A 26,406-nucleotide genomic window follows, 5' to 3' on the forward strand; every position below is an offset into this window, starting at 1 on the left:
TGCCCTAAGGCCAAAATCAGAGGAAGACCCGCCTTCCCCTCCCGCCCCAGCCCTGGGCGGAAGCATCCAGGGGACATATCTTTGCCCAGCTTGCCCTCTGCTGCTCCTGTCCCCAGCTCCCACCCAGGGCCTGGTGCGAGGAGAGCAGGCAGGCAGAGGAACAAGACATGGCCTGCCTGAGGAGGCACGTGTCCCTGGAAGGAGACAGACCCTTAGGGGCGGCTGTAAGATCGCCAGGCTGGCTGCAGGCCCAGGGCAGGCCTTGGCCGGCGGCTTGGGCACCTGGACAAAGCCAGCGGCTCCTCTGGTCCTGCTCGCCTGCGCCACTGGGCTTCTTCCCAGACCCTGTGGTGCCGCCTCGCTCAGCCCGCAGGCCGGTCCCGACACAGCTTGTTTACCTCCCCTCGCCAGCTCCATGCGGGCCTGCTGCCTCTGCCAACCACACACAATTGTTTTTCCCACAGCAGACCGCAGCACGGTCAGAGCCCCTCCTACTACTACCTTCTTGGATGTCATGACAGCCTGGGCAGGAGCATGGGTGGGGGCTTCGCCGGCCAGGGAGCAAACCTGGAGGGCACCAGGACCTGGCTGTCATCGCCACATCAGAGCCCTAGGGCAGATGAGGCTGCCCGGAGGTGGGCTTCTGAGGGTGACCAGTTGGCCAGTTGCTCCTCCGGCTCCACATATAGAATTCAGATAAGAGGAGCTTGGAGCAGCAGGGTGCCTGGGATGATGGAGGAGCCCTGCACCGAAAGAGGGGAGGGCTACGTGCCTTGAGCTAGCCCAGCTTCCCTCCCCGGGCCTCAGTTTCCCCCGCTGCGAACAGCATCCTACCTCCTAAGCTCCTGGGGTTTTCATGGGGCTAGAAGGGAAGCCACTCCACGGAAGGGGGCTTGTCTCCCAGGCAGGGCAGGGAGCGGCTTCTACAGGTAGTGCCTGGGAAAATGCAGCCTGAGCCGGGGAGAGGGCGGGGGACACAGAAGGGGCGGCGCGGGCCTGTGGCACTCACCCGGGGTCTCTCCCCACCTTAGATGATGATGCAGTATCTGTACTACGGGGGAACAGAATCCATGGAGATCCCCACCGCCGACATCCTGGAGGTGAGGGCTGGGAGCCCAGCTGCCTGGTCTCCCCGCACCCCGTGCCTCTCCCCGCGATGCAGTTAGGAGGGCGGAGCAGGTGGCCTCTGAGGCCAGCATGCCCCCCGCTGCACGGTCCGCTCTCTCCACCGACAGCCGGGGAAGTTCTGAGAGACTGGGGAATCGCACACTGCTGAGCCTGGGCCACAGCCGCAGGCTGGCTAGAAGGGGGTGTCCCAGTGGTTGGCCCTCCGCCTCACCTGGCCACTCGCTACTGGCCACGGCCACCTCGCTCAGACGCTCATGGAGGCAAAGCACGTCACTTGCAGCCCCACGACCTCCCCAGATCAGAAGTCACACCCAGCACCTATCACCCATCCTGTGACCGCGGGTGGCCCAGACAGAGCAACCAGCCACGGCCATCCTCTGGTCCCTCCCACAAGGCCAGCGAGGAGGGGGCTGGGAGAAGCAGGGCATACACTGGGCAAGCTCCCGGCCCCGACCGCGAGCACCAAGGCCCGCCTTGCTCCCTGCAGCTGCTGTCCGCCGCCAGCCTGTTCCAGCTAGACGCCCTGCAGCGGCACTGCGAGATCCTGTGCTCCCAGACACTCAGCGTGGAGAGCGCCGTGCACACCTACAAATACGCCAAGGTGAGGGCCGCCTCCCCCCACACGCCCCACACCCCACCCCGAGCTGGGGCGGGGGAGAGAGGATTTGCAACTCCTTCTCTAGCCAGGGGTCTCAGGGCCCCAGCGCCCATGGCTGCTTAGGAGTTGAGCAGCACCAGCCCTTATCTCCTCCACAGCCTTACGTGCGGGCTGCGGTCACCTTGTTTGTCTCAGACTGTGCGTCCCTGCAGAGCCCATGACCTCAGAACCCAGCGCCAGTGCCTGGCCTGGGGTGGGCACTCGCTGTTGGATGAACTAACACAGCTACCGTGCTGGTGCCACGTGCTGAGTGGGGCCCAGTGTCCAGTGGTGGCCAGTCCTGGTCCCTGCCCTTGGGAGGGGAGCTTCCCAGCCAGGGGGCATAGCTAGGCCCCCCAGGGGCCCACCATCAGACCTGAGTGACACTGCTGGTGGCACTGCTGGGATGACCCCAGATGGGTCCCCATCCAAGGCAGGCGTCCTGATAACAGCCAGGCAGCCTGCAGCTGCCCAGCCGGTGAGCGCCTCCCCCAGGACCAGGGGGAGGCTGCAGCCAGGTCTCACCCCTCCCTGCCCCCGCCCCGCAGATCCACAACGCCCCGGAGCTGGCCCTGTTCTGTGAGGGCTTCTTCCTGAAGCACATGAAGGCCTTGCTGGAGCAGGACTCCTTCCGGCAGCTCATCTACGGCCGCAGCAGCAAGGTGCAGGGCCTGGACCCGCTGCAGGATCTGCAGAGCACGCTGGCCGAGCGCGTGCACTCAGTCTACATCACCTCGCGGGTGTGAGCGGGCGAAGGCGGGCGTGCCCCGAGCAGACCGTGTATGTCTGGTGTGACCAAGAGCCGGCCCCCACACACCCACCCTGTGTGCCCTCTCTCCTCTGGCGGCCAGCAGCAGGTCCTGGGCCAAGTGTGCTCCAAGCTCTCGCCCATCCCAGCTGGAGCGAGGTCTTGCAGTGTGAGCATCCCAGTATCCTCTGCCCGGGCCCCAGGCCACGTCGTTCAAAAGCCGGTACTCGTTTTTCTCTGCGTCCAGCCTGCAAGGCTGCAAGACTGTGCCTCCGACAGGCTGGGCGGGGCTCCAGGGCCAGCTCCTCTGACTGCTCCACTTGTGTGGGTCGGCAGAAGCCTCTCCCTTCGGGCTGGGGCAAGGGGGACGATGTGAGAGCAAGGGGGACGATGTGAGAGCCTGGGGGCCTCAGTTTGTGTTGTTGCTGCTGTTTTTTTTTTTTTTTTCAGGGGTTGGGGGGCAAGGTAAGAGTTTGATTCTGAAACCTCAGGCCTGGGTGTGGGCTGCCTCTGCAGGCTCAGGAAGCAGAGCCCGGATGCAGCCCCCCGGTCAGGTCTCTTAGGTGAGAGGTCCCTTTAAAGGACCAGACAGTGGGACACGCACTCTCCACAGGGAACCATGGCTCCTGTTGGGGATAAACAACAGGTAAAAAGGAGGGAGCGGGAGGAGACCCTCTTCTGCCAGGCCCCTCCCCGCTTGCCTTGGCTCTGCCCAGGGAGCCCTGGCGCCAGGCCCCACCTGTCCTATTTATGGCACAGGCACTGTGAGGGCACCCAGGACAGCCTGCTCTGGGTGTGGCCTTCAGCTGTCTGGCTGCACCTTAGAAACTATTTATTCCCCAGAAGCCCCTGGGGCGTTTCAGGAGGTGGCACTGTGCTCACCTGGGAAAGCCCCTGGGGCTTACGATCCTGGAAAATATTTTTGATGAGCTGTTTGAGCTGGATGTACAGAGGAATAGGGGTTATTTTATTGCTGTAATATTGTATGATACTGTAACTGTACATTAATGTCACTTACTGTAAATGTACTATGGTTTTATTAACAATAAACATTCATTAACAATGACCTTGGCCTCAATGCACCTGGGAGAGGATTGCTCAGAGTTCAGAGGCGGGGAGGGCTCAGGAAGACCAAGAGAACCCAGGGCTGGCTCGGGGTTACTCATGGCACCCCACCTCTCCCCTGGAACCTGAGCCTGAACGCCAGGTGACACGAGGGGACAGCGGCAGGCCTTTCCCCTCCGCAGCAGTGACGGGGGAGCTGCTGTTGGGGCTGGCTTCCCAAGTATTTGCAAAGTCCCAAAGTGGGGCCAGAGCCACCTCCACCCAGGCCCAGCCCATGAACTCGAGCTGGCAATGCCACCTTATGGGGACCCCAGAAGAGGTCATCAAGGGAGGACAGTGAGCCAGTGACTCAGGTCCAAGGGCTTCTGGGCCCTGCTTGTAGTTTGAGGCGCAAAGGCCAGGCAGGAATACAGGTTTGGCTCCTGCCTGAATAAGGAGGAAGAATTCCTAAGGCCCCCTGGGAGCCTGCCGCTCAGGGACAGCCAGGAAGCCCACGCAAAGCCCTCATCAAGTCAGTGCTGGGAAGGGCCCACTTCTGGGCTCTGCGGGTGCAGGGCTGGGCCCGGTAGCTTGAGGTCCAGCCTGGGTAGCATGTGGACCCACAGCGCCTCCCGGAGGCCACAGAAAGGAGGCCCAACAAGGCAGGGAAGGTCTGTCCCTCCAGGTCAGTGTCTAACCTCCCCCTGCGTTTCCCCACCCCCAGGAGGAAAGTACCCAACACAGGCTCTGGCTGCAACCTGAAAAGCAAGATCCAGCTAAGATCCAGCCAGGGCTCTCCGTGGGGGAGGGGCAGGGGCCCCTCTGGGCCTGTGTGGAGCACAAAAATCACACGTTCTTCCAAGGAACCAGGAATCTAAGGGGAATGGGGTGTTACTCACCCAGGCAACTGCACCCCCCCAATGCAGGGTCACTAATCCAGGAGGCGGGGGGCCCTTTCTCGGTGGCTGCCAGCTTCAGGCTCTCAGGAGCCAGACTGCAGGGTCAGGGAGGAGAGGCGACTTCCTGCAGGAGCTCCTGGGTCTGCAGGGCTGGAAGCATCAGTTAGGGACGAGGTTCCCTCCCCTCCGCCCGCCCCACACAGGATGACTGGCAGCTGGCGCCCGGAGATGTGGGTGATCCTTCCCGGCGCCCCGCCTCTTCCCTATGCCAGATGCCAAGGGTCACGGCTACTAGGCGGCGGCGGCAGCAGCACCCGCCAAAGCCCAGGAGGAAGCCGCGGGCCTCTCCCTTTGAGGCAGCCTTTCAAGTGCCCCGTGCAGACTCCCTCTGGTGTTTAACCAATTGTCTGCTGAAATCGGGCCCTCGGGCCTCCCGGCCCCCCCTCCCCCCACCTCCAGGCCTGCAGGCTGCCTGTGCAGCAGTAATAGCCTCAGATAATGAGCCTGCCTTGTTCCAAGGTGACGGTCACTTCCGCCCCTCCCCCACCCCAGCGGCCCGCTTTGTGTCCTGCCTCCTGGTCACTCGGCCGTCCTCGGGGACTGCGGGGGCCAGATGAGCAGCGGAAGCACAGGAGCCCCCTCCCGGCTTGGGGCTGGGGGAGGCCATTTAGGAGGCGTCTTTGTGCCCGCCCCTGCAGCCCCTTCCTGTCCTGGCCCATCTGAATTCATCCCACAAGTGACAGCTCCTGACACAGCCGAGCCCCACAGATGTCCCCCTGTCTGGGGGCCAGATGGTGAGGGCTGGGGGAGCCGTGCCTTTTCAGCCTTGAAGGAGAACCCAAGATCAGGACATAAAGCACAGAGCCCTCTCCCCGTTGAGGACCCAGGCTTTGCAATAACAGGGCCAGAACTGCACACCCGAGTGGACATTCACTGGGCTTTTTGTGTGCAGAGGACAAGGCCACCTCAGGGGCATCACTGCACGGACCGGGCAGATCTGACTGCAAAGCGCACGCTCTCAGCTGTGCACGTGGGACTCTTGCTGGCTCAGGATAGTTTGAGATCACAGCCGGTCCTGCGGTCGTCAGCTGGCATGGAGCCAAGCAGCTTGAATTGGACGCGAGGAGAGTGCCCAGAACCCAGGGCGATCGAGTGGCCCTTACTGCATGCCGGGCACTCCTCCCAGCTCTTCCCGTTCGACTCCACCCTCTCCTCTTCATGGCCCCAGGAGGTGGTGCCACCATCCCTACTCACATACGGACCCGGAGGACAGGCAGAGCGACGACCACGCTGCTCTCGGTCCATTTCCCTTTGCTGCGCCCGGGTCGTTTATAAAGAAACGTGTTTCTCACAGTCCTGGAAGCCGGGAGGCCCACGCCGAGCCCCAGCTGGGGAGGGCCTTTGGGCTGGTGGGGCCTCTGGAGAGCTCCGAGGTGGCACAGGCACCGCGTGGCAAGGGCTCCTCGACTGGACAGCTTTGGGAGCTGGGCCAGTCTCCAGCCACCCCGCTACCCTGTGAACAGATTAGGTTCTAGGGCTCTGCCTCGTGGGCAGGCTAATCAGCTCTCTCTGTCCTACCTGGGCCCATCTAACCTCATAATGGGGATTCAAGTTCAACACGGCAGTGGAGACATGCAAACCATAGCAGTGCTCAAGGTCACGGGGAGGGTCAGGGCAGAGCCGGAGGCGGCTGCACAGGCTCTGGAGCGAGGCTCTGAACGCAGGCGTCCTCACCTGCAGGACCTGCAGGACCATGTGCTCAGGTAACTTAGGACACCATCGGCGGGGTGGGCCTTTAGCCTGGAGGCGGAGTGCCTGGCTTCCATCCGGCTCTGGCTCCAGACTCCAGCTGCCTGTGAACACAGACCCTGGGAAGCAGCAGTGATGGTCCCAGGGAGTTGCTGCCACCCACGGGGCAGACCTGGATTGGGCCCATCTCAGCGGTGAGCCAGCAGATGGGAGCACCCTGTGCCTCTCAAAGACATCATCTAGCTCTGACCACTCAAGATTAGGGCTCTTCCTCCCCCAACCCCAGTCATGCTCTAAGAAAATCCTCTTTGCAACGCAAGCTCAGGTGCTCATCTGAGAGAACAGCTCACGTCCTCCTCAGCAAACCCCCCAGAGCTAACAGGGTCTGGCAGGCAGAAGTCACAGACCCAGGGAATGAGAGGCCCCCACGCCCAGGTCCTGCCAGTCCGGGAGGAGGCGCGGCAGCTGTGGGGGTGGCACAGAACCTGCCCCTCCCTCGGAGAGGCGCGCGGGTGTAGAGTGTTTAACACGCGGCCCAGAGCTTCCTCCTTTGCCCGTTCATCACACGCTACAAACCTAATTAGCTTTGAGGGCTGACAAAAGTTCCCGTTTGGACCTATAGCCTGGGAATCCTACAAAGCCAAGTAGGTAGGAAGCCATCACAGAACCTGCGTCCCCAGCGACTGGAAGGGCCTGAACGACCTGGCGGGAAGGAGGTACAGCCAGCTGGGCCCCAGTCCTCACCCTGCCCCTCAAGGCGACCACAGCACCACCGAGTGCCTGCCACCTGTGCCAGTCTCCGGAGCTGGGGCCGCCCCAGCCACACTGCCCACCCTTGGCGGGGACGCCCACACCTTCCGGACAAACGGCAGTGAGCCAGGGGCACATCCAGGAAGTCGTACACACCCGCAGGCAGGTCTTTCAGTATGCTATTTATTAAAAATAGTTCTTTGCCTCTCCTCACCCCTGCCAGCAAAGAAGCCTTTCCCGACGTTTCCACGAATGGATGACACGGGTCTTGGGGATGCAGGGTCCTATGCTCCCGAAATTACGGGCTCGGGCTTCTGCGGGCACACTGCAGGCAGCAGCCAGTAGGAGCCGAGGGAGGAGAGCACGGGGCATCAGCTACCCTGGTGCTCCAACAGTGCCGCCGCAGGCCACGGGCTGTTTGGACAAGTCCGTGATCGAAGCCAGGGCTCCCTCGGCCGCCTCCCGTGAGGTCACCAGACAGTCATGTCCTCAAGGGCCTGAGAAGGGACAGGAGCCAGCATGCTGTCCCCAGGAGCCTGAAAAGCTGGCCCAAAACAAATGATGAACTTACGGGAAAGGAGAGCCCCGGACCAGGAGGAGGAGCGAGGCCCCGGCAGCACCCAGGGTTTGCCCAGCCGCCAAGTTCTGAGCAGACCAGCCTGGGAGTGACTGCCGGCAGCCAGGCTGGCCCCATGGCCTGACACAGTCGGGCCTGGAGACTGAATTCATGGCTGGCCTCCAGGTCTGCGTTTTTGTTTAGTTTTATTCTTTTTTTAAAAAAAACAAAACAAAAACAACAGTCCAGGCCGCCCGGGCCACCCATAGAAGGCTCAGGAGTTCCCGAGGTTGACCACTGCTGCCCAGGTCTCCCTTTACTACTTCTTCCGCTTTGTGTCTTTTTTGTTCCTCGTGTCTCTGCTTTTCTTCAACTTCTTGTTCTGTTTTGCTTCTTGTTTGCCTTCTATCTTCCTTTTCTTGTCGCTGGAGGGGAGAAAGTCAGAAGCATGAATGACAGACGCGCAGCCGGCTCTGCTTGTCTGCCGAAGTCCCCGCCACCCAGCCCTGGCTGTACAGAGGTAAGTGTTCTCTGCAAACCCACCAGGTGGCAGGCGTGGCGCTGCAGGCCGGGGCTCCACCCACGCATGGCCTGCTGGGAACGAGCTGGCATCTGAACACCTGAACCTTCCGTGCGGCGTGTGCCCCTCCCAGGACCTCAAGGAAGAACTCAGGCTTCCCTCCCACCCCAGGGGCTGCCTGGAAAGCAGACACAGCATCCCAGGACCTGTGAGGACAATGCCCGATACACAGCATCCCAGGACCCGTGAGGACAATGCCTAATACACAGCATCCCAGAGCCCGTGAGGACAATGCCCAATACACAGCATCCTAGAGCCCGTGAGGACAATGCCCGATACACAGCATCCCAGAGCCCGTGAGGACAACACCCAATACACAGCATCCCAGAGCCCGTGAGGACAACGCCCAATACACAGCATCCTAGAGCCCGTGAGGACAACGCCCAGTACACAGCATCCCAGGACCCGTGAGGACAATGCCCGATACACAGCATCCCAGAGCCCGTGAGGACAATGCCCAGTACACAGCAAGAGACTCCAAGGAAAAGCCCTCGCTGCTTTCTGATGTGCCACCATCACTGTATTTTCCCTGAACCACTGGAAGAGATCCAAAGCAACAGTAATTGACTCAGGCCACGCCCTACAGCTGGCCATCGATTCCTCACTGACAGACTGGCATGGGAATCACTCAGCAAACAGCACCTTCCATCATGGAACTGTGTGGCATCCCATGTGGACGCGAGCTCAAGTCCCAGCTGCTCCACTTCCAATCCAGCCCCCTGCTGATGCACCTGGGAAAGCACTGGAAGATACTTGGCACGAGGTCCTTGGGCACCTGCACCCACGCAGGAGACCCGCATGAGGCTCCTGGCTTCTGCCTGGCCCAGCCCTGGCCATTGCAGCCCTTTGGGGAGTGAACTAGTAGATGAAAAAATCTACTTCTTTCTCACTCTCTGTAACTCTTTCAAATAAATAAATAAATCTTATGATAGACATCAGAGTTTTTACCTCCAAACATGCAGACTGTCCCATTGTATCGCAAGCCCTCAAGTCCATTAACGACCACACACATTCTGCAGGCTCCTGGCCGGCACTAACATCAGACGGAGGGCAGCAGGGGCCCTGCCCTGCAGAATCTCCATGACTAGGGCGCTCTCCCAGGTTCTGTTATGGTCACAGCTACCGTGGTCCGGGCCAGAGGCCTGAAGCCATCAAAGGCTCTGTGCTGCGTCTGCCACACTGTCCAAACCAGACACAGGACACAACAGAGCGGGCTCACGTGCCACAGCACAGCACATCTGGGAAGTGAGGCCAGAAGCACTCCATGATGCCAGAGTGACTTACGGAGACAGCAGAAGAATCTCGCGTTTCTGGGATCTAAGGTTCCTGGGGTTACAAGGTTTCCTCTTCCCAAATATCTCCAAACTCTCAAGGGGGGGCCCATCCGCAACCACGGTGATGCCTAGAACTCACCGTCCCCACCAAGCCCCAAGCCAGTTGCGCAAGCCTTTATCTCCGGAGGCCTTGCTCTATTCCCAAGGCAAACGCTGATGAAGGCTGCAGCCCGGCAACCGTGTCTACCCACAATGCACTACTCTGCCGATAGGAAGCTGGGAGTGAAGGTTTTCAGAGAGTGGTGTAGGGACTCCCGGGGTCCCCAGGACCCTTGAGTGGTCCGCAAGCCCAGAGCTGTCTGGTGACACTAACACGCTATTTGCCTTTTTCACTTTCATCCTCTCAGGATGTTTGGTTTTCCGGGGAGTACGAGATGGGATTAAACAATGGCATACGTGCGGAAGCAGATGGGAGAATCCAGCTGCTTTCTGTTACACCAGACAGATCTGCCAAAGCGTAAGCGTGAAGCGATGCCACTCTAGCTCTTTTCTCCCCGACACTGTTAGGAAGAGAACTTTCACAGCACCAAAATACTCCAGGAGTCCACTGCTAACGCTGAATGAATAAACACTATGAAGAGTTCCCGTGTGAGTGATACAGACTGACATGATCCACATAACCCCAAGTCCTCCAAGGTCACTTTAAGACAAAGACTCACAATTTTGAGAACGACTGGCTTGAAGGAAGGACAGGGCAGCGGTGAAAACCCCGGCTCGCAGGGGCAGACCTGGGCCCGACCCCAGCCCTGACCCTCAGCCGCTCTGCGCTCCCCGGGAAGGCGCATGGCCCCACCTTCGAGGCGAGCCAGTGAGGTGCCCGTCCTGGCAGCCCCTGCGCTGTCTGTCTCCCCGCCAGGCCCGGGGCCCCAGGGTGGGAGAGAGGGGCAGGCAAACGCAGTGAAGAGCCCCAGCCTCAGAGATGCCCCACCTGACCTCCCGAGGACGACCAAGGTGGCGGCAGCCAGGGCGTTCTTGAGCAAACAACAAACCAAGGCTTCTGGGCCAGCCTCCCTCGGGCAGCAGGGTCCCGGAGAAGGTCCCTCACCTCTTGAGGCTCACGATCGAGGCATTCTGGCCGGCTTTGTTCAAAACCTCGTTCCACTCCTCGTCGTCGCCGCGGATGACGTACCTGGAAAGGAAGGCACGGTCGGAGCTGGCTCGAGAGCAGAGGGGACCCCTGCCGCGAAAGCCAGGCCGAGCCGCGTCAGCCCTTGGACAGGAGGGCAGTGCTGAGACACACGTGGCTTGGCTCCACTGGACAGAAGCATCGCGGGAGCGGGGATGCCAGGCCTGTTCTGGGGGCAGCCCACCCGGCTTCTCGCCTGCGCTCAGTCACTGCCCGCCCCAGAAACCTCCGGGCCACTCTCCCTCCAGCCTCCTCACTCCCACCTCCAGGCTTCTGGCCCTGTGCCTCTCCCCCTCCCTGCCCTGCCTTGCCTCTCTGCGTCTAGCAGTCCCAGCGAGTCAAGGTTTTTATGTCCCAGAGCTGAGGGCAGAAGCTGGAGCTCAATGCCCTGACGGGACTCCTGGCCATGTCCACCTCACATGTCCAAAGCCACCATCACTTCTGGCTTGGCGACAGGACAACGGGCACTGAGCACCACAGGACAGCTCCAGAGCTACCCACAAGCAGCAACCCATGGGGCGGGGAAAACACCGCCACAGTGCAAGTTCAGAAGGTTCTAGAACAACTTTTTCTTTTAGACAGAATTCTCCAAACTTCACGTGTAGAACATGACCATTAAGATGGATGCACATGCGCCAGCTTCCCTCTGCCCAAAGGGTGCTCTGAGGTGGCAGCTCCCCAGGGAGCCCTGGGGACCCCAGACCCACATCTGCAAAGGCCAAGCGGAAGAGGTGGTCTGGGGAACCAAATCCTCCACGACCCCACAAAAAGGCTGCCGGGGCACTGCATGCCGATACCAAGCACCCTGCTTCCGAGAGCCCAAAAGCTACGCGAGGCGCCGGCTCCGCCTTACTGGGAGAGGTCCATGTGCTTCAGCTTCCCCACTTCCTTCTGGTGCTTCTCCTGGAACTCCTTCGCCGCTTCATCCTGCAGTCGAGGAGCAGAGAGGAGGTGAGAGGCGAGGAGAGAACAGAGCAGGAGCCAAGACCCTTTCTCTGCAGTGTACCCCACGGCCCACCCAGGCACCCTGCTGTACTCCAGGACACCAGGGTACTTCACAAGTTACGCTTATTTTGGTGCAAAACAGGTTTTTTTTTTTTGACAGGCAGAGTGGATAGTGAGAGAGAAAGACAGAGAGAAAGGTCTTCCTTTTTGCCGTTGGTTCACCCTCCAATGGCCGCTGCGGCCAGCGCATCTCGCTGATCCGAAGCCAGGAGCCAGGTGCTTCTCCTGGTCTCCCATGGGGTGCAGGGCCCAAGCACTTGGGCCATCCTCCACTGCCTTCCCGGGCCATAGCAGAGAGCTGGCCTGGAAGAGGGGCAACCGGGATAGAATCCGGCGCCCCAACCGGGACTAGAACCTGGTGTGCCGGCACTACAAGGCGGAGGATTAGCCTGTTAAGCCACGGCGCCGGCCTGCAAACAGTTTTGAAAACCATGTGTGGCTTCTCTTCTCAAGCAGCTATGAACTTTTCTCCACGAGCTTTCTGAAGACCCTGCATTTATGCACTTGCGGACTCGTGTGGCAAAGCAGGTTAAGCCGCTGCCTGCAGCTCTGGATCCCGTTTGAGTCCCAGTTGCTCCACTTCCGATCAAGCTCCCTGCTAATGCACCCGAGAAGCAGCAGAGGATGGCCCAAGTCCTTGGGCCCCTGCACCCACGTGGGAGACCCAGAAGAAGCTCTCGGCTCCTGGCTTCAGTCTGGCTCATCTCCGGCCCTTGCGGCCACTTGGGGAGTGGGCAGATGGGAGACCTCTGTCTCTCCCTCTCTCACTCTAACTGCCTTTCAAATAAGTAAAATTTCCTTTAAAAAATTAAGCACTTAAAAAAAGTTAAGAGAAAGGACACATACTGGGTTCTTGCACTCACACTCAGTAAAAGGCATGCACGGGCAGGGAGGTGCAGAGAACTGACCCTTGGGGGGACCAGGGCACTCACTGGCACCAACAGACCAGCACCGTGCTGGGTGAACACAGAGGACGCTCGGCCCCCATAAGCAGCGGTGCTGAGGAAACCCCGGGGCCCAGGGGCCTTCGGCAGAGACCTACCAGGTCGTCGCTAAGAGTCTTCATCGTGGGCTCCATGACCACATCCTTCACGGCCACCATCTGCTCCTCAATGGCCTTTTCCTGCACGTCATTGAACAGCTACGAAAGACAACGGCGAGAGGCAGATGAAGGAGCAGCAGGGCCCGGTCACCAGGGTGGCCAGGGCCCGAAGGAGCTGGGCGTTTCCAGGACAAGGCAGTGCTCTCCTGAGCTGAACACAGACTGGGCACACATCGGATCCCTGTCTGTGGCGCCACTCACCCACTGCACAGAACTTTGCAGGTACTGTGGATGTGTTAGTGTGTACACCTGCATGTGTGTGCATGCGTGTATGCGTGTACGCGTGCATAGGCACCGCGTGAAGATCTGTGGCAAATACAGCGAACTGCTGACACCCGTCCGGGCGCAGGTGCGTCATGTCGCCGAAGACGCCGAGCTCACCTTCACGACCTTGCGGATGATGCGGTTGAACAGTCCCATGAGCTGGCCCGAGGGCAGCTCGATCTCCTTCTCCAGCTGCTCCACCGACTTATGCTGCAGGCCAATCCCCAGGAGAAGAGCCTGCAGGGTGGGAAAGCTGCTGCGGCGGCCCCGGGGTAGGCCCCTGCCCGCTAAGATGGCCCTGAGCACCAGAGCTACCTGGTACAAAAGACAGTCTGGCAGCGCCTACCCTGCCATCTGCACCTCCATCCGGTTGCTGAAGACACCGAGCAATGCTCCTTCCTCCTGGAGTCCCCAAACCAACCTGTACTCCCTGACAGACACCTGCGTCACAACTACACTAACAGCTCAGGCACCGTGGGGGGCGGGGGGAGACGGGTTCAAACTGCAGCCCCCCACTCGCCCACAGCACGGCTGGGCGCGCTTCTCGGCGTCGAAACCCAGGTTTGTCCAACGAGGAGATGGCTACCATGTCATAGCACCCAACCGAACACCCAGCAAACGAACACCTCCACTGTCCTTGCTTCCCCTCCCCCTGCCCCCACCCCCAAACAGCAGGCAACCTACTGACTGGGCAGCAGACAGGGCCAGGTCCCCCAGCTGGTTCAGGAAATACAGGCGGGAGATGGCCGGGATCATGTCCATGATGAGGTGATAGTCGACCATGTTCCGCGAGTACATCTCCAGCCGCTTCAGGTCGTAGGGGAGGAAGAATGTATCCAGCTCCTCCCGGCTAAGGGCTGCACACAAGACACAGCCACGTGGGTCAGAGACGTCTGCCCGAGGCCCCCGACAACAGAGGCCATCTGCAGGCGCCTGGCCACCAACCCAAGCCAATCCTGAGCTGGCAGCACACCCAGCGGAGGCAGCTCCAGGACTGGAGGGCACCTGGCTGTGACCCCAGCTCAGAGTTCCTACGCCAACCCGCTAGACCGAGGAGAAAGGCTCCTCGTGTCTGCGGGCGAGAGGGACACATTTGTTGCTCATTCTGTCACTTCTTAGGATCCAGCTTCCCAGGAAGTGCGGATGCTCTGCCAGCCCCAGCGTGAGGAACACAGACTGTTCCATCGAAATATAATTGGCAAGAAAGTATCTACACACACACACACACACCCCTACAAACATACACACATATAGGGAGTGAGGGTACTTCAACAAGCTCCTGGAATATTCATACCGAAAGAAAAAAATTGGCATGGGTTCAAAAGTTTTGCACCAAAATAATCGACTCCCAATTCCATGTTTCCACAAGCCTGCTGAAGCTCGCTCATGCATATATGCATATCTGCATGGATAAAGATAACAGGCAACAAAAACACAGCCACTACTGATGATCCCTCACACACTTCGTTAATTTTCCCGTTCGCCAGCCTCCTAGGACTTATTTACACACACAAGCACTCACACACCGGGCCAGAGAAGGCAGAGCCCATGGGACTGCCCTCTCGCCCAGTGCACGGGCAGCCTGAGCTGCCAGGTCACAGGACTCAAGCCAGGTTCCACGGTGACCAGCTGCATGAACTCGATGTTGCTGTCAAGCCACAACCCCAAAGTTCTGTCACGGGGTACAGGATGGCAGGGGTGCTCAGTGGGTGACCGACAAGGCGCAGGCCTCACGCCCTGGGCCAGGGCTCTCCCCAGGATGCCACACCTGCCTCCCTCCTTTCACACAACCAAGCCACCAGCAGCCCTCCCCGCCACTGCCCAGCTCACCTGGCTGGGCCGGCTTCCCCGCGTGCCGGTTCTGAATGATGTTCAGGGCCAGGGGAGGGGAGAAGGTGCTGAACTGGTAGGAGAGCAAGGCCAGGAACCGCCTTCGGAAATCTGCGGGGCACACAACGGGCAGAGTGAGCGTCTGGAGGCCCCCGTCAGCCAGCCGTCCCCCTCTGCTCTGCGTTCACCTTTCCAAAAGGCTGCAAGCCAGGCTCCCCGCTCGGCCTCCTCCGCATCGGTCAGCGTCTTCAGCATGATGCATGAGTGTTCTCCGGTCAGGTCATTCTGCGGAACACACACTCCCAATTGGCATCAAGAACCCACTTTTTTAAGTAATATTTATCTTCATCTACTTGAGAGACAGAGTGACATGATGGTGAGGAGGAGAAAGACAGATCTTCCCTCTGCTGGGTCACTCCCCAAATGGCCACAACAGCCAGGGCTGGGCCAGGCCAAAGCCAGGAGCCAGGGACTTCATCTTGGTCTCCCACATGGGGGGTGGGAGCCCAAGCACTTGGGCTATCGTCTGCTGCCTCTCACGATGCATTAGCAAGAAGTTGGACTGGAAGTAGGGGTGCCAGGACTCAAACCGGCAATCCAACACAGGACGTGGGCATCGCGAGCAGCGACTTCATCCATGCCGCACAATACCTGCCCGCAAGACTCTCTTTTTGGAATGACCAGCACTGGTCAAGGGCAAGCGTGCAGAGAAGGAAGGCGTAGTGCTCCTCGCGCTCCCCTTCTCGCCCCGCACACAGGCCCCCTCCTGCAGCAGAGCCCTCGCCAGCATGGCGTCCCGCCGCCTCAGCTCACACAGAGCATCTTCAGAGATGGCCGACCTGCACCTTCCTGAACGGCGCATGCGCATGGAGCAGACTGCTCAGACCTTTAGGTCTCATTTCTGCTGACCCACAGAAGCAAGCCACTTGCTCCTTTCAAGTCATGGGAATTTAAACTCGGGGCCAGCATTGTGACACAGCAGGTTAAGCTGCTGCCTGTGTTGCCAGCGTCTCATGAGGGCCAGTGCCAGCCCCAGCTGCTCTACTTCTGATCCAGCTCCACTGCTAACGTGCCTAGCACCTGGGCACCTGCAACCACGTGAGACATCCCGCTTTGGCCTGGCCCAGCCCTGGGCATTGTGGCCATGTGGGGAGTGAACCAGGGGATGCAAGAATGGAAGATTTGGGGGCCGAGGCTGGGCAGTAGTAGGTTAAGCCTCCACCTGTGGCCCCAACATCCCATATGGGCGCCAGTTTGAGTCCTGGCTGCTCCACTTCCGATCCAGCTCTCTGCTGATGGCCTGGGAAAGCAGTGGAAGATGGCCCAAGTCCTTGGGCCCCCTGCACCCACATGGGGGACCTGGAGGAAGTTCCTGGCTCCTGGCTTTAGATTGGCCCAGCTCCAGCCATTGTGGCCATTTGAGGAGTGAACCAGCAGATGCAAGACCTCTCTATCTTCCTCTGTAACTCTGCCTCTCAAATAAATGGATAAATCTTTAAAAAAAATAGAATTAAAGAAAAAAAGAATGCAAGTTTTTGATCTCTCTGCCTTCCAAATAAGTTTAAAAAGCTTAAACTCCATATGACCCAATCAACATGTTTGGTGCCAGACAGCAGACACCCTACAGCCAAAACCCAGAGCTCCCACGCTGGTAGCCAGCTTGCAAACACAGACTGCTCGAAATGCTAAAACAGTAATTATGAGCACACTGGCATCTTCATTCTCGACTACTGAACAACAAAGCACCACAGTATGAAAGTATGTGGGGGACTTACTGGCGGGCATTCCACATCAGAAATGAGACGCACACAGGACAGTCCGCAGGGATGTGCCATCGTCCACATGGGCGCTCACATCTCCACACCCTCCCGGCAGCAGGCAGCTAGACTTAAACTCCAGCCCCGAGCCAATGCACTGACAAGGACCCAACCTTTCCACAGGCCGTGCCACACATGCACGGAAGCAGCCACACACTCATGATCTCAACCAGGCCCACTTTGAATCCTCTAATGGGCCCCTGACCCTGCCCTCGGCCACTGGACACTCCTCCCCTTGCTGGAAAAGCAGAAGAGGTCAGAGGGAGCCGTCTTCATCCTCCCAGCACCAAAGCAGAGGCTGACCGACACCCTCCTGGCCCACACTCTTCACCCTCCCTCTGGCTGCGAAGGAAGGGGTGGGCCCTCACCTCCTGAGCCCTGCATCCCACCCCCACCCTCCAGGCCTGCACCCCTGCACTCGGCCTCCCTCACCTACAGTATCTCGAACAGTCTCCATAGGATCACACATGGCAGCAAGCAAACACTAGAATCGCCCACCCACGTCATTCATTTCTCTGCTCCCTTTTGCTATGTGAAGCGATCCCTGTTCCCGTTCAATTCCCTCCCTTCCTGTTCTCCCCAAGCAGAGCGGGTCCTCACTGCGCCGATGCGTTCATTCAGATCACCAGCGCCGGCCAATCCAGTGGGCAACTCTCGGTCCTGACCAGACTCACTCCCTGAACGGTGACTGTCTCCTCTCCCTGAGACACTTCTGAACCCCCTCGTGGACATCGCTCCCTTCTCCCCCTCACATCAACGCTGCTCTTTCTCAGTCCCTCAGCTGTCAGTCCTCAGTCCTGTTGTGATGGTCGAGTCCAAGGACTCAACCTCTTCTGCTTTCAACAGCTTCAAATGCATCTCCACTCACTGCGTCCAAAGTTACCGAGCGTGTGCCGTGTATCAGGTGCCACTCAGGTGCAGGGGGACACAGGGAACAGAACACCCAGTCCCACTGGAGCAGACTCTGCTGAGTACGCTGGCGACTCCAGCCCCTGCCTCTTCCTTTAACCCCAAACTCCTGCGCACCGGGCCTGGCTCCAACTTAAAGGGCTCCCTGGGCAGTCCTGTGACCTCAGTGGCTGGTTCTCAGCACAGCACAGAAGCACAGAACACTGAGGTTTTCCTGTGTTCCCTCTACCACCAGAATACCAGCTTCACAGCTTGTCCTACTTGTTCACCGCCTGGTTTCCTCAATTTAAATGAACCAGCAGTCATGAACTCTCACCTCCCTCAGAACTCTCGGCAGCGCCCCCATTCTCCCCTTTGCTTTTTAAACAAATTCAAGGAGCCCAGATGACACATTCCAGAATCAAATGACCACGTCCATGTACACCTCTGCCACTTTCTTACCAAACACCAAGCCAGCCCCGCCTCATATAACACTGAATAAAGTGTGACTGCAGGCCTTTCAGGGACAATGGCCATCTTGGTGGCCATCATAGTAACCTTCAGAGCCTCAGAGCACAGTGGCTGCAAGGCACCAGGGCTCCAGGCAAGGCCAGGCCCATCGCTAGCGGTAACCACAGAGCTAAACACTCCACCTGATGCCTCACTCACCGGGGTCTGTCTCAGGTAAACAGGAACGAACCCAGCCCGTTTCCAGAACCTGCAAAGAGACAATGAGAATGTATCACCTTGGGGCCAGTGCAGCGACATAGCAGGTAAAGCCACGACCCGGGATGTCAGCATCCCTTATTGGGAGCCGGTTGGAGTCTTGGCTGCTCTGCTTCCTATACAGCTCCCTGCTAACGTGCCTGGAAAAGCAGCGGAGGATGGCCCAGGTTCTTGGGGCCCTACACCCAGGTGGGAGATCCGGAAGAGGCTCCTGGCCATTTGGGAAACAAACCAGTGGATAGAAGATCTCTAACTGTGCCTTTCAGGTAAATAAATCTTCAAAGAAAGAGAGAGGGGAAGGGAATCTAGCACCACGTGCCCTCTGGGGAGTAGCTGAGCGGTGAAGCCAGGCAAGGAGAGCCCCCAGACAACCAAGGCCGACGCTGGCTCGCAGTGGATATGCAGCTCACTCCTTTCTCAGCGCCGAGGAGCAGTGCCAGGGAGCCAAGGCAGGCACACTTACTTGAGGAGCCGGGGGGTCAGGCCATAGGAAACACCCAGGTAGTCCAGGCGCTCAGCAGGCCTCTCGTTCAGCTTGAGGAGTAGAGGCGGCAGGTCTTTCCGAGGAGTGACAACCTCTTCCAACAAGCTGACAGCCTGGGGAGATGGAGGGGAGAACACTGTCCACTCAGCAGAGGGACGCCGGTCAGTGGCACTGTGCAGCACCCCGGCCACAGCAGGCTTGGGACTCAACACAAAGACAGGGACATTGCTGAGTCTGCTCCTGGAGCTTTCAAAACGTGGGGTCCCCAGTGAGCCTATGATCATTCCCCAGGAAACCAAACGCCCAAACTCTGAGCCCAATATGCAGAGAAATGGCCAGAGGGACCAGCAATGCCGAAGGGACAGGGGTAGTGTTCGGAAGGTCCAGCATGGGCTCCCGGCTCTGTCACCCACTGCTCCGGGACTTTGGCAAGTGACAAACTCTGGGCCTGAAACCAAATGAAAGCCCTTCCCCCGTCATCCTGTGAAAATCCGTGAACCTGTGTGAAAGCTGTCCGTGCTGGGAGCCTTAATCACTATCAACGAAAGATAGACCGTCCCACCATCTGGGGGTGGTCCTGAAGAGGGGGCTGCACAGCAAGGGTTCTCAGACTTCAACTGCAGTAGGGCCCCCTGGGGAGCTCATTAAGCCAGATCCCTAGGGTTTCTCATTCTGTAGGTTTGGGGTGGGGCTGAGAACTGGCAAATGGCCAGGCGATGCTGCTCTGAGGACCTCAACAGAAGCACTGGCCTGGAGAGAGCTGCAGCTGCCACAGAACCAGAGCGGAGTCCGGACCTCTGCACAGTCCTCCCTGCTGCTCCCGAACGCCCGGAACCAGCACCGCCATCCCACCCGAAGATGCTCACCTCGCTGTTCACGGTGTGAATCTCCTGGGACGTCTCCAGGACCTTTTCCTCCAGACAAGGGAACCTGCCTTCGTAGTACAGCTGCAGCAGCTGCAGCGCACGGCTGCCGTAGCCCATCTGTAAGCACCCACAAACGGGCACGGGTGCGAGACGTTCTCAGTCTGCCTGAGCCACATGCACTCCCCGCCCCGAGCAGGAGAGCCTTCCTCCAGCTCACACTGCACTTGGCAGCCAGGGCCACAGAAACCCCTCCACGAGGCTGGTGGAGGCTCTGGAGACCGGAAGTGGTGTGGCCATGCTCCCGACCTGGCCTAGCCCATGGAGAACAGCCCGTGTGCCACCGTGGGGATGGCGGCTGGCTGTGCTTTCCAGTCCCCACACCAAATCCCAGAGGGGGACCGTTTCCTTCCGGGTGACAGAAGGTGATCACAGGAAGATGGAGCGCCCACCATCAGCCTGGCCACCCTCCCTCCCTGAACCTGACCAACAGAACAGCCTGCAACTCTACTTGCTTCTGGACCAGCACACCTGCCCTAGAGAGCCACACAACCGCAGCTGGCAGCATGCAGATTCGAGGCGGGAGGACACGTTACCCCTTGATAATCCGGGTGAACAGCGATGCGAACGACCCGACCACCGGAAAGGCCACCAAAGTCCGGATCCTGAAACTGTGCGAGACACAAGCCAGTAGCTCAGCCACGCCCAGGTCTCCCCTACCACCAGCTTCAACCACACATGGGCCGGGGAAAGCCCATCACCTGCTCAGACACTGTCCACGGAATCAGGTCCCCCGAGGCCTTCTTGCCTCGAGACAGGCTGTTCAAGATGGACTGGCGAGAGATCTCCCCCTCAAGGCACACCTGTGGGGAAGCAGGCCCACCACGCTCCACATCTGGAGTCCACTCATAAAACACCAGCACTTGCAGTGTTTCCAACTAGGTCGGCTATTTCCACCCTCAGCTGTAACCCTGACACCAACTGAATCACTTCTAACAGACGCTTCACGGCTGTTTTCGTAACAAGGCTGAACACTAACCCCTGCCTGGCCCATAGAAGATAAACCTCAGAAGACAGTCCCATGCAAGTGGTGCACATGCATGTGTAGACATGGGGTGCTCACATGGCTTTGCACACAATAGTGCAAATTCAAGAAACTCACCCGTCTAATACAAGAATGGTTACCCACGGGTTTGGGTACACGCACGTAAGAAATACTACACAGCTTTGAAAAATTACATAGCTCATGACTATTTTACGCACTGCCTTTAAAAAGCGGATTACTTGGGACGGCTTGGGATGGTTACATCCCATATAGAAGTGTCTCAGTTGAAGTCCCAGATCCTTTTTTTTTTTTTTTTTTAATATTTATTTAGTTGAAAGGGAGAGGTAGAGGCCAAGAAAGAGAAGTCTTCCATCTGCTGGTTCACTCCCCAGATGGAGCTGCGCTGATCCAAAGCCAGGAGCCAGGAGCCTCATCCAGGTCTCCTATGTGGGTGCAAGGGCCCAAGGACTTGGGCCATCTTCCACTGCTTTCCCAGGCCATAGCATAGAGCTGGATTGGAAGAGCAGCAGCTGGGACTCAAACCAGCACCTATACAAGATGCCGGCACTGCAGGTGGCAGCTTTACCTGCCACACCACAGCGCCGGCCTGGCTGGCTGCCAGTGCATGCCCCAAGAGGCAACAGGTGATGGCTCAAGTAGTTGGACTCCTGCCACCCATGTAACTGACCTGCGTTCTTGCTTTGGCCTGGTCCAGTCATAGCTGAAGCATGTATTTGGGGAATAAAAACAGATGGCGCTGGTGCCGTGGCTCAACAGGCTAATCCTCCGCCTAGCGGTGCCGGCACACCGGGTTCTAGTCCCGGTTGGGGCGCCGGATTCTGTCCCGGTTGCCCCTCTTCCAGGCCAGCTCTCTGCTATGGCCCGGGAAGGCAGTGGAGGATGGCCCAAGTGCTTGGGCCCTGCACCCCACGGGAGACCAGGATAAGCACCTGGCTCCTGCCTTCGGAACAGCACGGTGCGCCGGCCGCAGCACGCCGGCCGCGGCGGCCATTGGAGGGTGAACCAACAGCAAAAGGGAGACCTTTCTCTCTGTCTCTCTCACTGTCCACTCTGCCTGTCAAAAAAATTAATTAATTTAAAAATAAAGCAGATGGCAATCTGTGTCTGTCTCATTGTCTCTGCTTTTCAAATAAAATTTAAAAAAATTTTAAAGACGATTAAATACTGTGACTATAATTTTATGAAAAAGAAAATGACACACATACATACAGGCCAGATGTTAAAAACACTTTTCCCTCTAATCTGCAGGCTTTAATTTTACAAGTGCCAGGTGTTGCTTGTGTAATAAAGCAGGGGAAACAAACAAGTTCTGCTCAGAGAAGGAGCTATGATACTGGTGGCCAGCTCTGGCTTTTCCCCACCGTGAATAGTGGACTCTGGTTTCCAGTGGTAGTAGCTTCCTCTACTGCACCCTGACTGCCCCACCTCCACAGACCCGGCCACGCGGCTCCCGCCTAGGACTTGAAAGCATCCCCTCTCACATTGACGCCCAGGTGCTTCCCCAGTCAGGGTCCCGCGGCCGCCTCTGCTCCCGTACCTGGATGACAGCAAGCACTTCGGGAAGGGCATTCTGGGTGGGGGGCACAGGAGGCAGGAGGCAGAAGAGATGGTGAGCAGGTGCATCCGAAAGCATCTGGAGGTCATTGGGAGAGTTCTGTAGGGTACAACACAGGTCAGCGAGGCTGGGTTTGCAATCACAGGGTGACGGGGCCCTGCCTTCCCCACAGCTGAGGCAGGGCTGGGATCTAGTGAAGCCTGAGGTGCCCCACGAGGGCTCAGGCAGCACTGGGGTTCAGACACTTGCTGCTGCCCAGGTGCACGGCTACACAGAACCACCCTTGTGTGGTGGAGGTGAACATTCCCAGGTAAGAGGCTGCTACTTCCGGAGAAGCCGTCACCCCTTCCAACCCCGGCTCCTGGAACTTTCCGCTAAAGGCCGTTCACAAAAACGCCGCCTACATCCTCAGAAAGCATCCTTTCCAACTGGCCCTGTAGTCTGTAAGGGTCTTGGGCCATCTAAGGCCTCAGTCTCACTCTCCTTAGAGATGGCTCACAGCTGGCCTCCGAGCGACAGCACCACCAGCCTATGACAGTGACGGCACCAAGGCCCGGGAATCTCGCAGGCAGATCGACAGCGGGTCTTAAGAGGCGAGGCTGTCTGCCTTCGCAGGCTGCCCCGGCTGCAGCTACCTGCCAGACGCCACATTCCACCAGCACAGCTGTGAGCCCTCCAGGTCCGCCCACCGCAGCAACCACAACCCCTCTAGCTGCATCACCGGATCCTGCCGGCATCAGGGCACGTAAGTCCATGGCGGCAGCACGGTCACCGGAGCCACTGGTCATAAAGCATGGGAGAAGCAGAGAAAAAGAGGGCAGCCAAGTGCTGTAACTCCGCAGAGGGCTAGCTGCACTTACCTTGTAGTGGGAAGCCACGTAGAGAGCCATGAGCCGCTGAAGGAAAACCTCGGAGGCCTTGTGGTAGCAGAAGAGGGTATCTCTGTTGACGTAGTAGCTGCGTCTGGAGTTAAGCAACTACACCATATGCAACAAACCAGTGCGCCCCACGTGGGCCACCCCAGGAGGACAAGGGCTTTGCTCGGCCTGGGAGGAGGAACCCAGGGTACTGAGCAGAAACATGGCGTTAGGGGGACAACTGCTCGACTTTCCCCTGTGCCTCACGCGACGTCCTGTGGAACCAAGGGTGGAAGCCCTTTTCGTTTGAACCTCAGCACCCTCGGCCGTTCCCAGCGCAACCCAGAGGAGGATACAGCTCACAGGCCTCGGGCAAGGGGCAGCCCGAGATGATGCGTGTGATGTTGAGGCAGTCGAGGCACAGCAGGTCGTTGAGCCACTTCTCCACCGCGTCCCCGGGGGCGTACCGGATGGACTCCTGCAGGGACACCTCATGCAAGGTGCGCGCTGCTCCCCATCAACCACACACACACAACAAGAAACGGTCAGTAAACACGGACTGCTTAGGAAAGCAAGAAGGCTGTGCCACGCCATCCTCGTCACACAGTGCCCGGACACGTGCGGCTCAGAAGTTACACTGGGTTCAACTGTTCTGGGGGACCTTCAACTTGGCCAGAGCCAAAGAGCTCCGTGTCAGAGCCACCTGTTCTGAGACGGGGACAGTTCAAGGTCTGACCACCCCAAGGCCCACGGCTGGCCCCATCTCTTCTCTGAACAGCCATCCAGTGGCAAGCGAATCAGTTCTTGGGGGCTCAACTTCTCTGCCTTGTGCTGGGAAGGTTTGGTGCTGCCATGGCGTCACAGGGGAGCAAGCATTCAGCAAGAATCCGAGGGGCCTCGCTGTGGGCTGCAGGGCCCGGGGCAGGGTTCCCAGGGTACCTGATGCCAGCCTGGCCGTCGTCGTGGTCTTGTTCTCAGCCGTGGTGCTGACCTGGCTCTGGGCACTCTGCTGCCGGAGCTGCTGAATTAGCTTGAGGGACAGGGACCGGCCAGTGCCTTCATAGCTGTGAGGAAGTTGAAGGCAATCAGCCACGAGGCCCCCAGTCCACTCTCGGGACAGGGACAGAGCCACTTCCCGGAGCCTGCCGAGACACCTTCCACTGCTCCCCAGGGACAGCCAGGCTCGCTGCTCCACCTTCAGTGTAGCGCGCACACACACACACACACTCACTCACACACGTCCATCTCATAGCCCTGGGGCCTGGACTCAATCTTGGGTCACCTACTCAGTACCTGCAGCTCTTGTAGCCCCAATCCTCAAAAACAGATTCTTCTACCACCTTTCGGACTATCACATGAAATCAAACTCTCAGGACTGAAAAGATGATTACGTAAAGCCCTCAGCAGACACTGCATAAATATTTCCTCTTTAGGGCCGGCACTGTGGCACAACAGATTAAAGCCCCAACCCGTGGCACCAGCACCCTATATAGATGCTAGTTCGAGTCCCAGCTGTTCCACTGTTGATCCAGCTCCCTGCTAATGCACTCAGGAAAGCAGCAGAGGATGACCCATGTCCTTGGACGCCTGCACCCACATAGGAGACCCAGAAGAAGCTCCTGGCTCCTAGTTTCTGATCAGCTCAGCTCTAGCCATTGCAGACATTTGAGGAGTGAACCAGTGGATGGAAGACCTTTCTGTCTACTTCTCTCTGTAACTCTTTCAAATACATAAATCTTTACAAAAAATAAGTGCTTCTTCTTAAACACTACTTTTAAAGGATGACCACAAAGTTGGAATTTTGAAGTATTTTCCTCCCCCCATAACAAAGCTCTTCCCAAAAAATTCTATTTACTTCTTTAAAAACAAAATACAAGAGGCCAGTGCCGTGGCTTAACAGGCTAATCCTTGCGGCACCAGCACACCGGGTTCTAGTCCCAGTCGGGGTGCCGGATTCTATCCCAGTTGACCCTCTTCCAGGCCAGCTCTCTGCTATGGCCCAGGAGTGCAGTGGAGGATGGCCCAAGTCCTTGGGTCCTGCACCCGCATGGGAGACCAGGAGAAGCACCTGGCTCCTGGCTTTGGATCAGCGCGATGCGCCGGCCGCAGTGCGCCAGCCACAGTGGCCATTGGAGGGTGAACCAATGGCAAAAAGGAAGACCTTTCTCTCTGTCTCTCTCTCTCACTATCCACTCTGCCTGTCAAAAAAAAAAAAAAAAAATACAAGAGTAAGCACAAGTAACAAAGCTTAAATTAAAACCTTTTGGTTTAAAGAACATGAAGAAAACAAAATAAAAGTTTTGTAAATCATGTATCTGATAAGGGAGTATATCTCGAACATATAAAGAACTCAATACAGTTCAACAAAGATAAATAATCCAGTTAGAAAAGTGAGCAGAGAACCTAAATAATCCTCTAAAGAAGACATAAAATGACTAATAAATCTGTGAAAAGATACCCAAGTTCATTACTCATTAGATAAATGCAAATGAAGCCCATGAAATACCACTTCCCACTTACTAGAAAGGTCATGATCAAAAAGGCACACGAGTGTTTGAGAGGATGTGGAAAAACAATCTTCAAACACTGATATGGGAATGTAAAATGGCATAGCTGTTCCAGTTTCCTGCTAATGCATACCCTGGGAGGCAGCAGGTGAATGGTTCAAGTAGTAGGGTCTCCACCACCCACAGGAGATTTCGAGTTCCTGGCTCCTAGCTTCAGCTGCAGCCTGGGCCAGCACTGGTCACCGCAGGTGTTTGGGGAGTGAACCAATGGATGGGAGATCTGGCTTACCTCCCCATCCTTCTGTCTTTCAAATAAGACAGTTTTTAAAACACTGAGCCAGGCAGGCAGGCAGGCAGGCATGTGGTACAATGATTAAAACACCATGTGGGGAGGCCAACCTCCCACATCAAAGTGCCTGGTTTGAGTTCTGGCTCCACTTCCAATCCAGCTTCTTGCTAACGTGCTAATGTGCACCCTGGGAGGCACCAGATGACGGTTCAAGTACCTGAATCCCTAGCAACTCGATGAGACACCCAGATTTGAGCTCCTGGCTTTAGTCTGATCCTTGCTGCTGCAGGCATCTGGGCACTCAGTCAGTAGACAGAAGATATCTATCTCTGCCTTTCCAATAAAATGAAAATACATAAAATTTTTTTTTTTTTAATTTAAGATTTACCTATTCATTTGAAAGGCAAGATGACCAAGAAAGGGCGAGGAAGATAGAGATCTTCCATCTGGTGGCCTACTCCTCAAATGGCAACAACAGCCAGGACTGGGCCAGACCAAGGCCAGAAGCCAGGAACTCCAGCTGAGTCTCCCACGTGGGTGGCAGGAGCCCAAGTACTTTGGACCATCTTCTGCTTTCCCAGGCACATCAGCAAGTAGCTAGA

General features: G+C 57.8%; 2 protein-coding genes across 2 annotated transcripts in view; one reads left to right on the forward strand and one right to left on the reverse strand.

Annotated features, from left to right (window-relative positions):
* The window catches only part of ABTB2 (ankyrin repeat and BTB domain containing 2), a 162,533-nt gene extending 159,016 nt beyond the window's left edge, over nucleotides 1-3,517 (forward strand). Inside the window, exons 15-17 of the mRNA XM_062196319.1 lie at nucleotides 1,032-1,100; nucleotides 1,616-1,729; nucleotides 2,314-3,517. Coding sequence (XP_062052303.1) covers nucleotides 1,032-1,100; nucleotides 1,616-1,729; nucleotides 2,314-2,511 — 381 coding nt within the window. The 3' untranslated portion in view covers nucleotides 2,512-3,517. The remainder of the gene's footprint in view (nucleotides 1-1,031; nucleotides 1,101-1,615; nucleotides 1,730-2,313) is intronic.
* A 3,605-nt stretch (nucleotides 3,518-7,122) lies between these two features.
* NAT10 (N-acetyltransferase 10) overlaps nucleotides 7,123-26,406 on the reverse strand; it is a 40,054-nt gene continuing 20,770 nt past the window's right edge. The window contains exons 13-29 of the mRNA XM_062196320.1: nucleotides 23,948-24,072; nucleotides 23,365-23,515; nucleotides 23,012-23,108; nucleotides 22,134-22,250; nucleotides 20,292-20,393; nucleotides 20,127-20,201; nucleotides 19,534-19,650; nucleotides 18,647-18,780; nucleotides 18,127-18,175; nucleotides 14,941-15,037; nucleotides 14,753-14,863; nucleotides 13,607-13,779; nucleotides 13,040-13,159; nucleotides 12,599-12,697; nucleotides 11,405-11,478; nucleotides 10,471-10,554; nucleotides 7,123-7,936 (exon numbers count right to left, since the gene is read on the reverse strand). Coding sequence (XP_062052304.1) covers nucleotides 7,831-7,936; nucleotides 10,471-10,554; nucleotides 11,405-11,478; nucleotides 12,599-12,697; nucleotides 13,040-13,159; nucleotides 13,607-13,779; nucleotides 14,753-14,863; nucleotides 14,941-15,037; nucleotides 18,127-18,175; nucleotides 18,647-18,780; nucleotides 19,534-19,650; nucleotides 20,127-20,201; nucleotides 20,292-20,393; nucleotides 22,134-22,250; nucleotides 23,012-23,108; nucleotides 23,365-23,515; nucleotides 23,948-24,072 — 1,831 coding nt within the window. The 3' untranslated portion in view covers nucleotides 7,123-7,830. The remainder of the gene's footprint in view (nucleotides 7,937-10,470; nucleotides 10,555-11,404; nucleotides 11,479-12,598; nucleotides 12,698-13,039; nucleotides 13,160-13,606; nucleotides 13,780-14,752; nucleotides 14,864-14,940; nucleotides 15,038-18,126; nucleotides 18,176-18,646; nucleotides 18,781-19,533; nucleotides 19,651-20,126; nucleotides 20,202-20,291; nucleotides 20,394-22,133; nucleotides 22,251-23,011; nucleotides 23,109-23,364; nucleotides 23,516-23,947; nucleotides 24,073-26,406) is intronic.

Source organism: Lepus europaeus, chromosome 7 (genome assembly GCF_033115175.1).
Source record: "Lepus europaeus isolate LE1 chromosome 7, mLepTim1.pri, whole genome shotgun sequence".
Taxonomy (NCBI): Eukaryota; Metazoa; Chordata; class Mammalia; order Lagomorpha; family Leporidae; genus Lepus; species Lepus europaeus.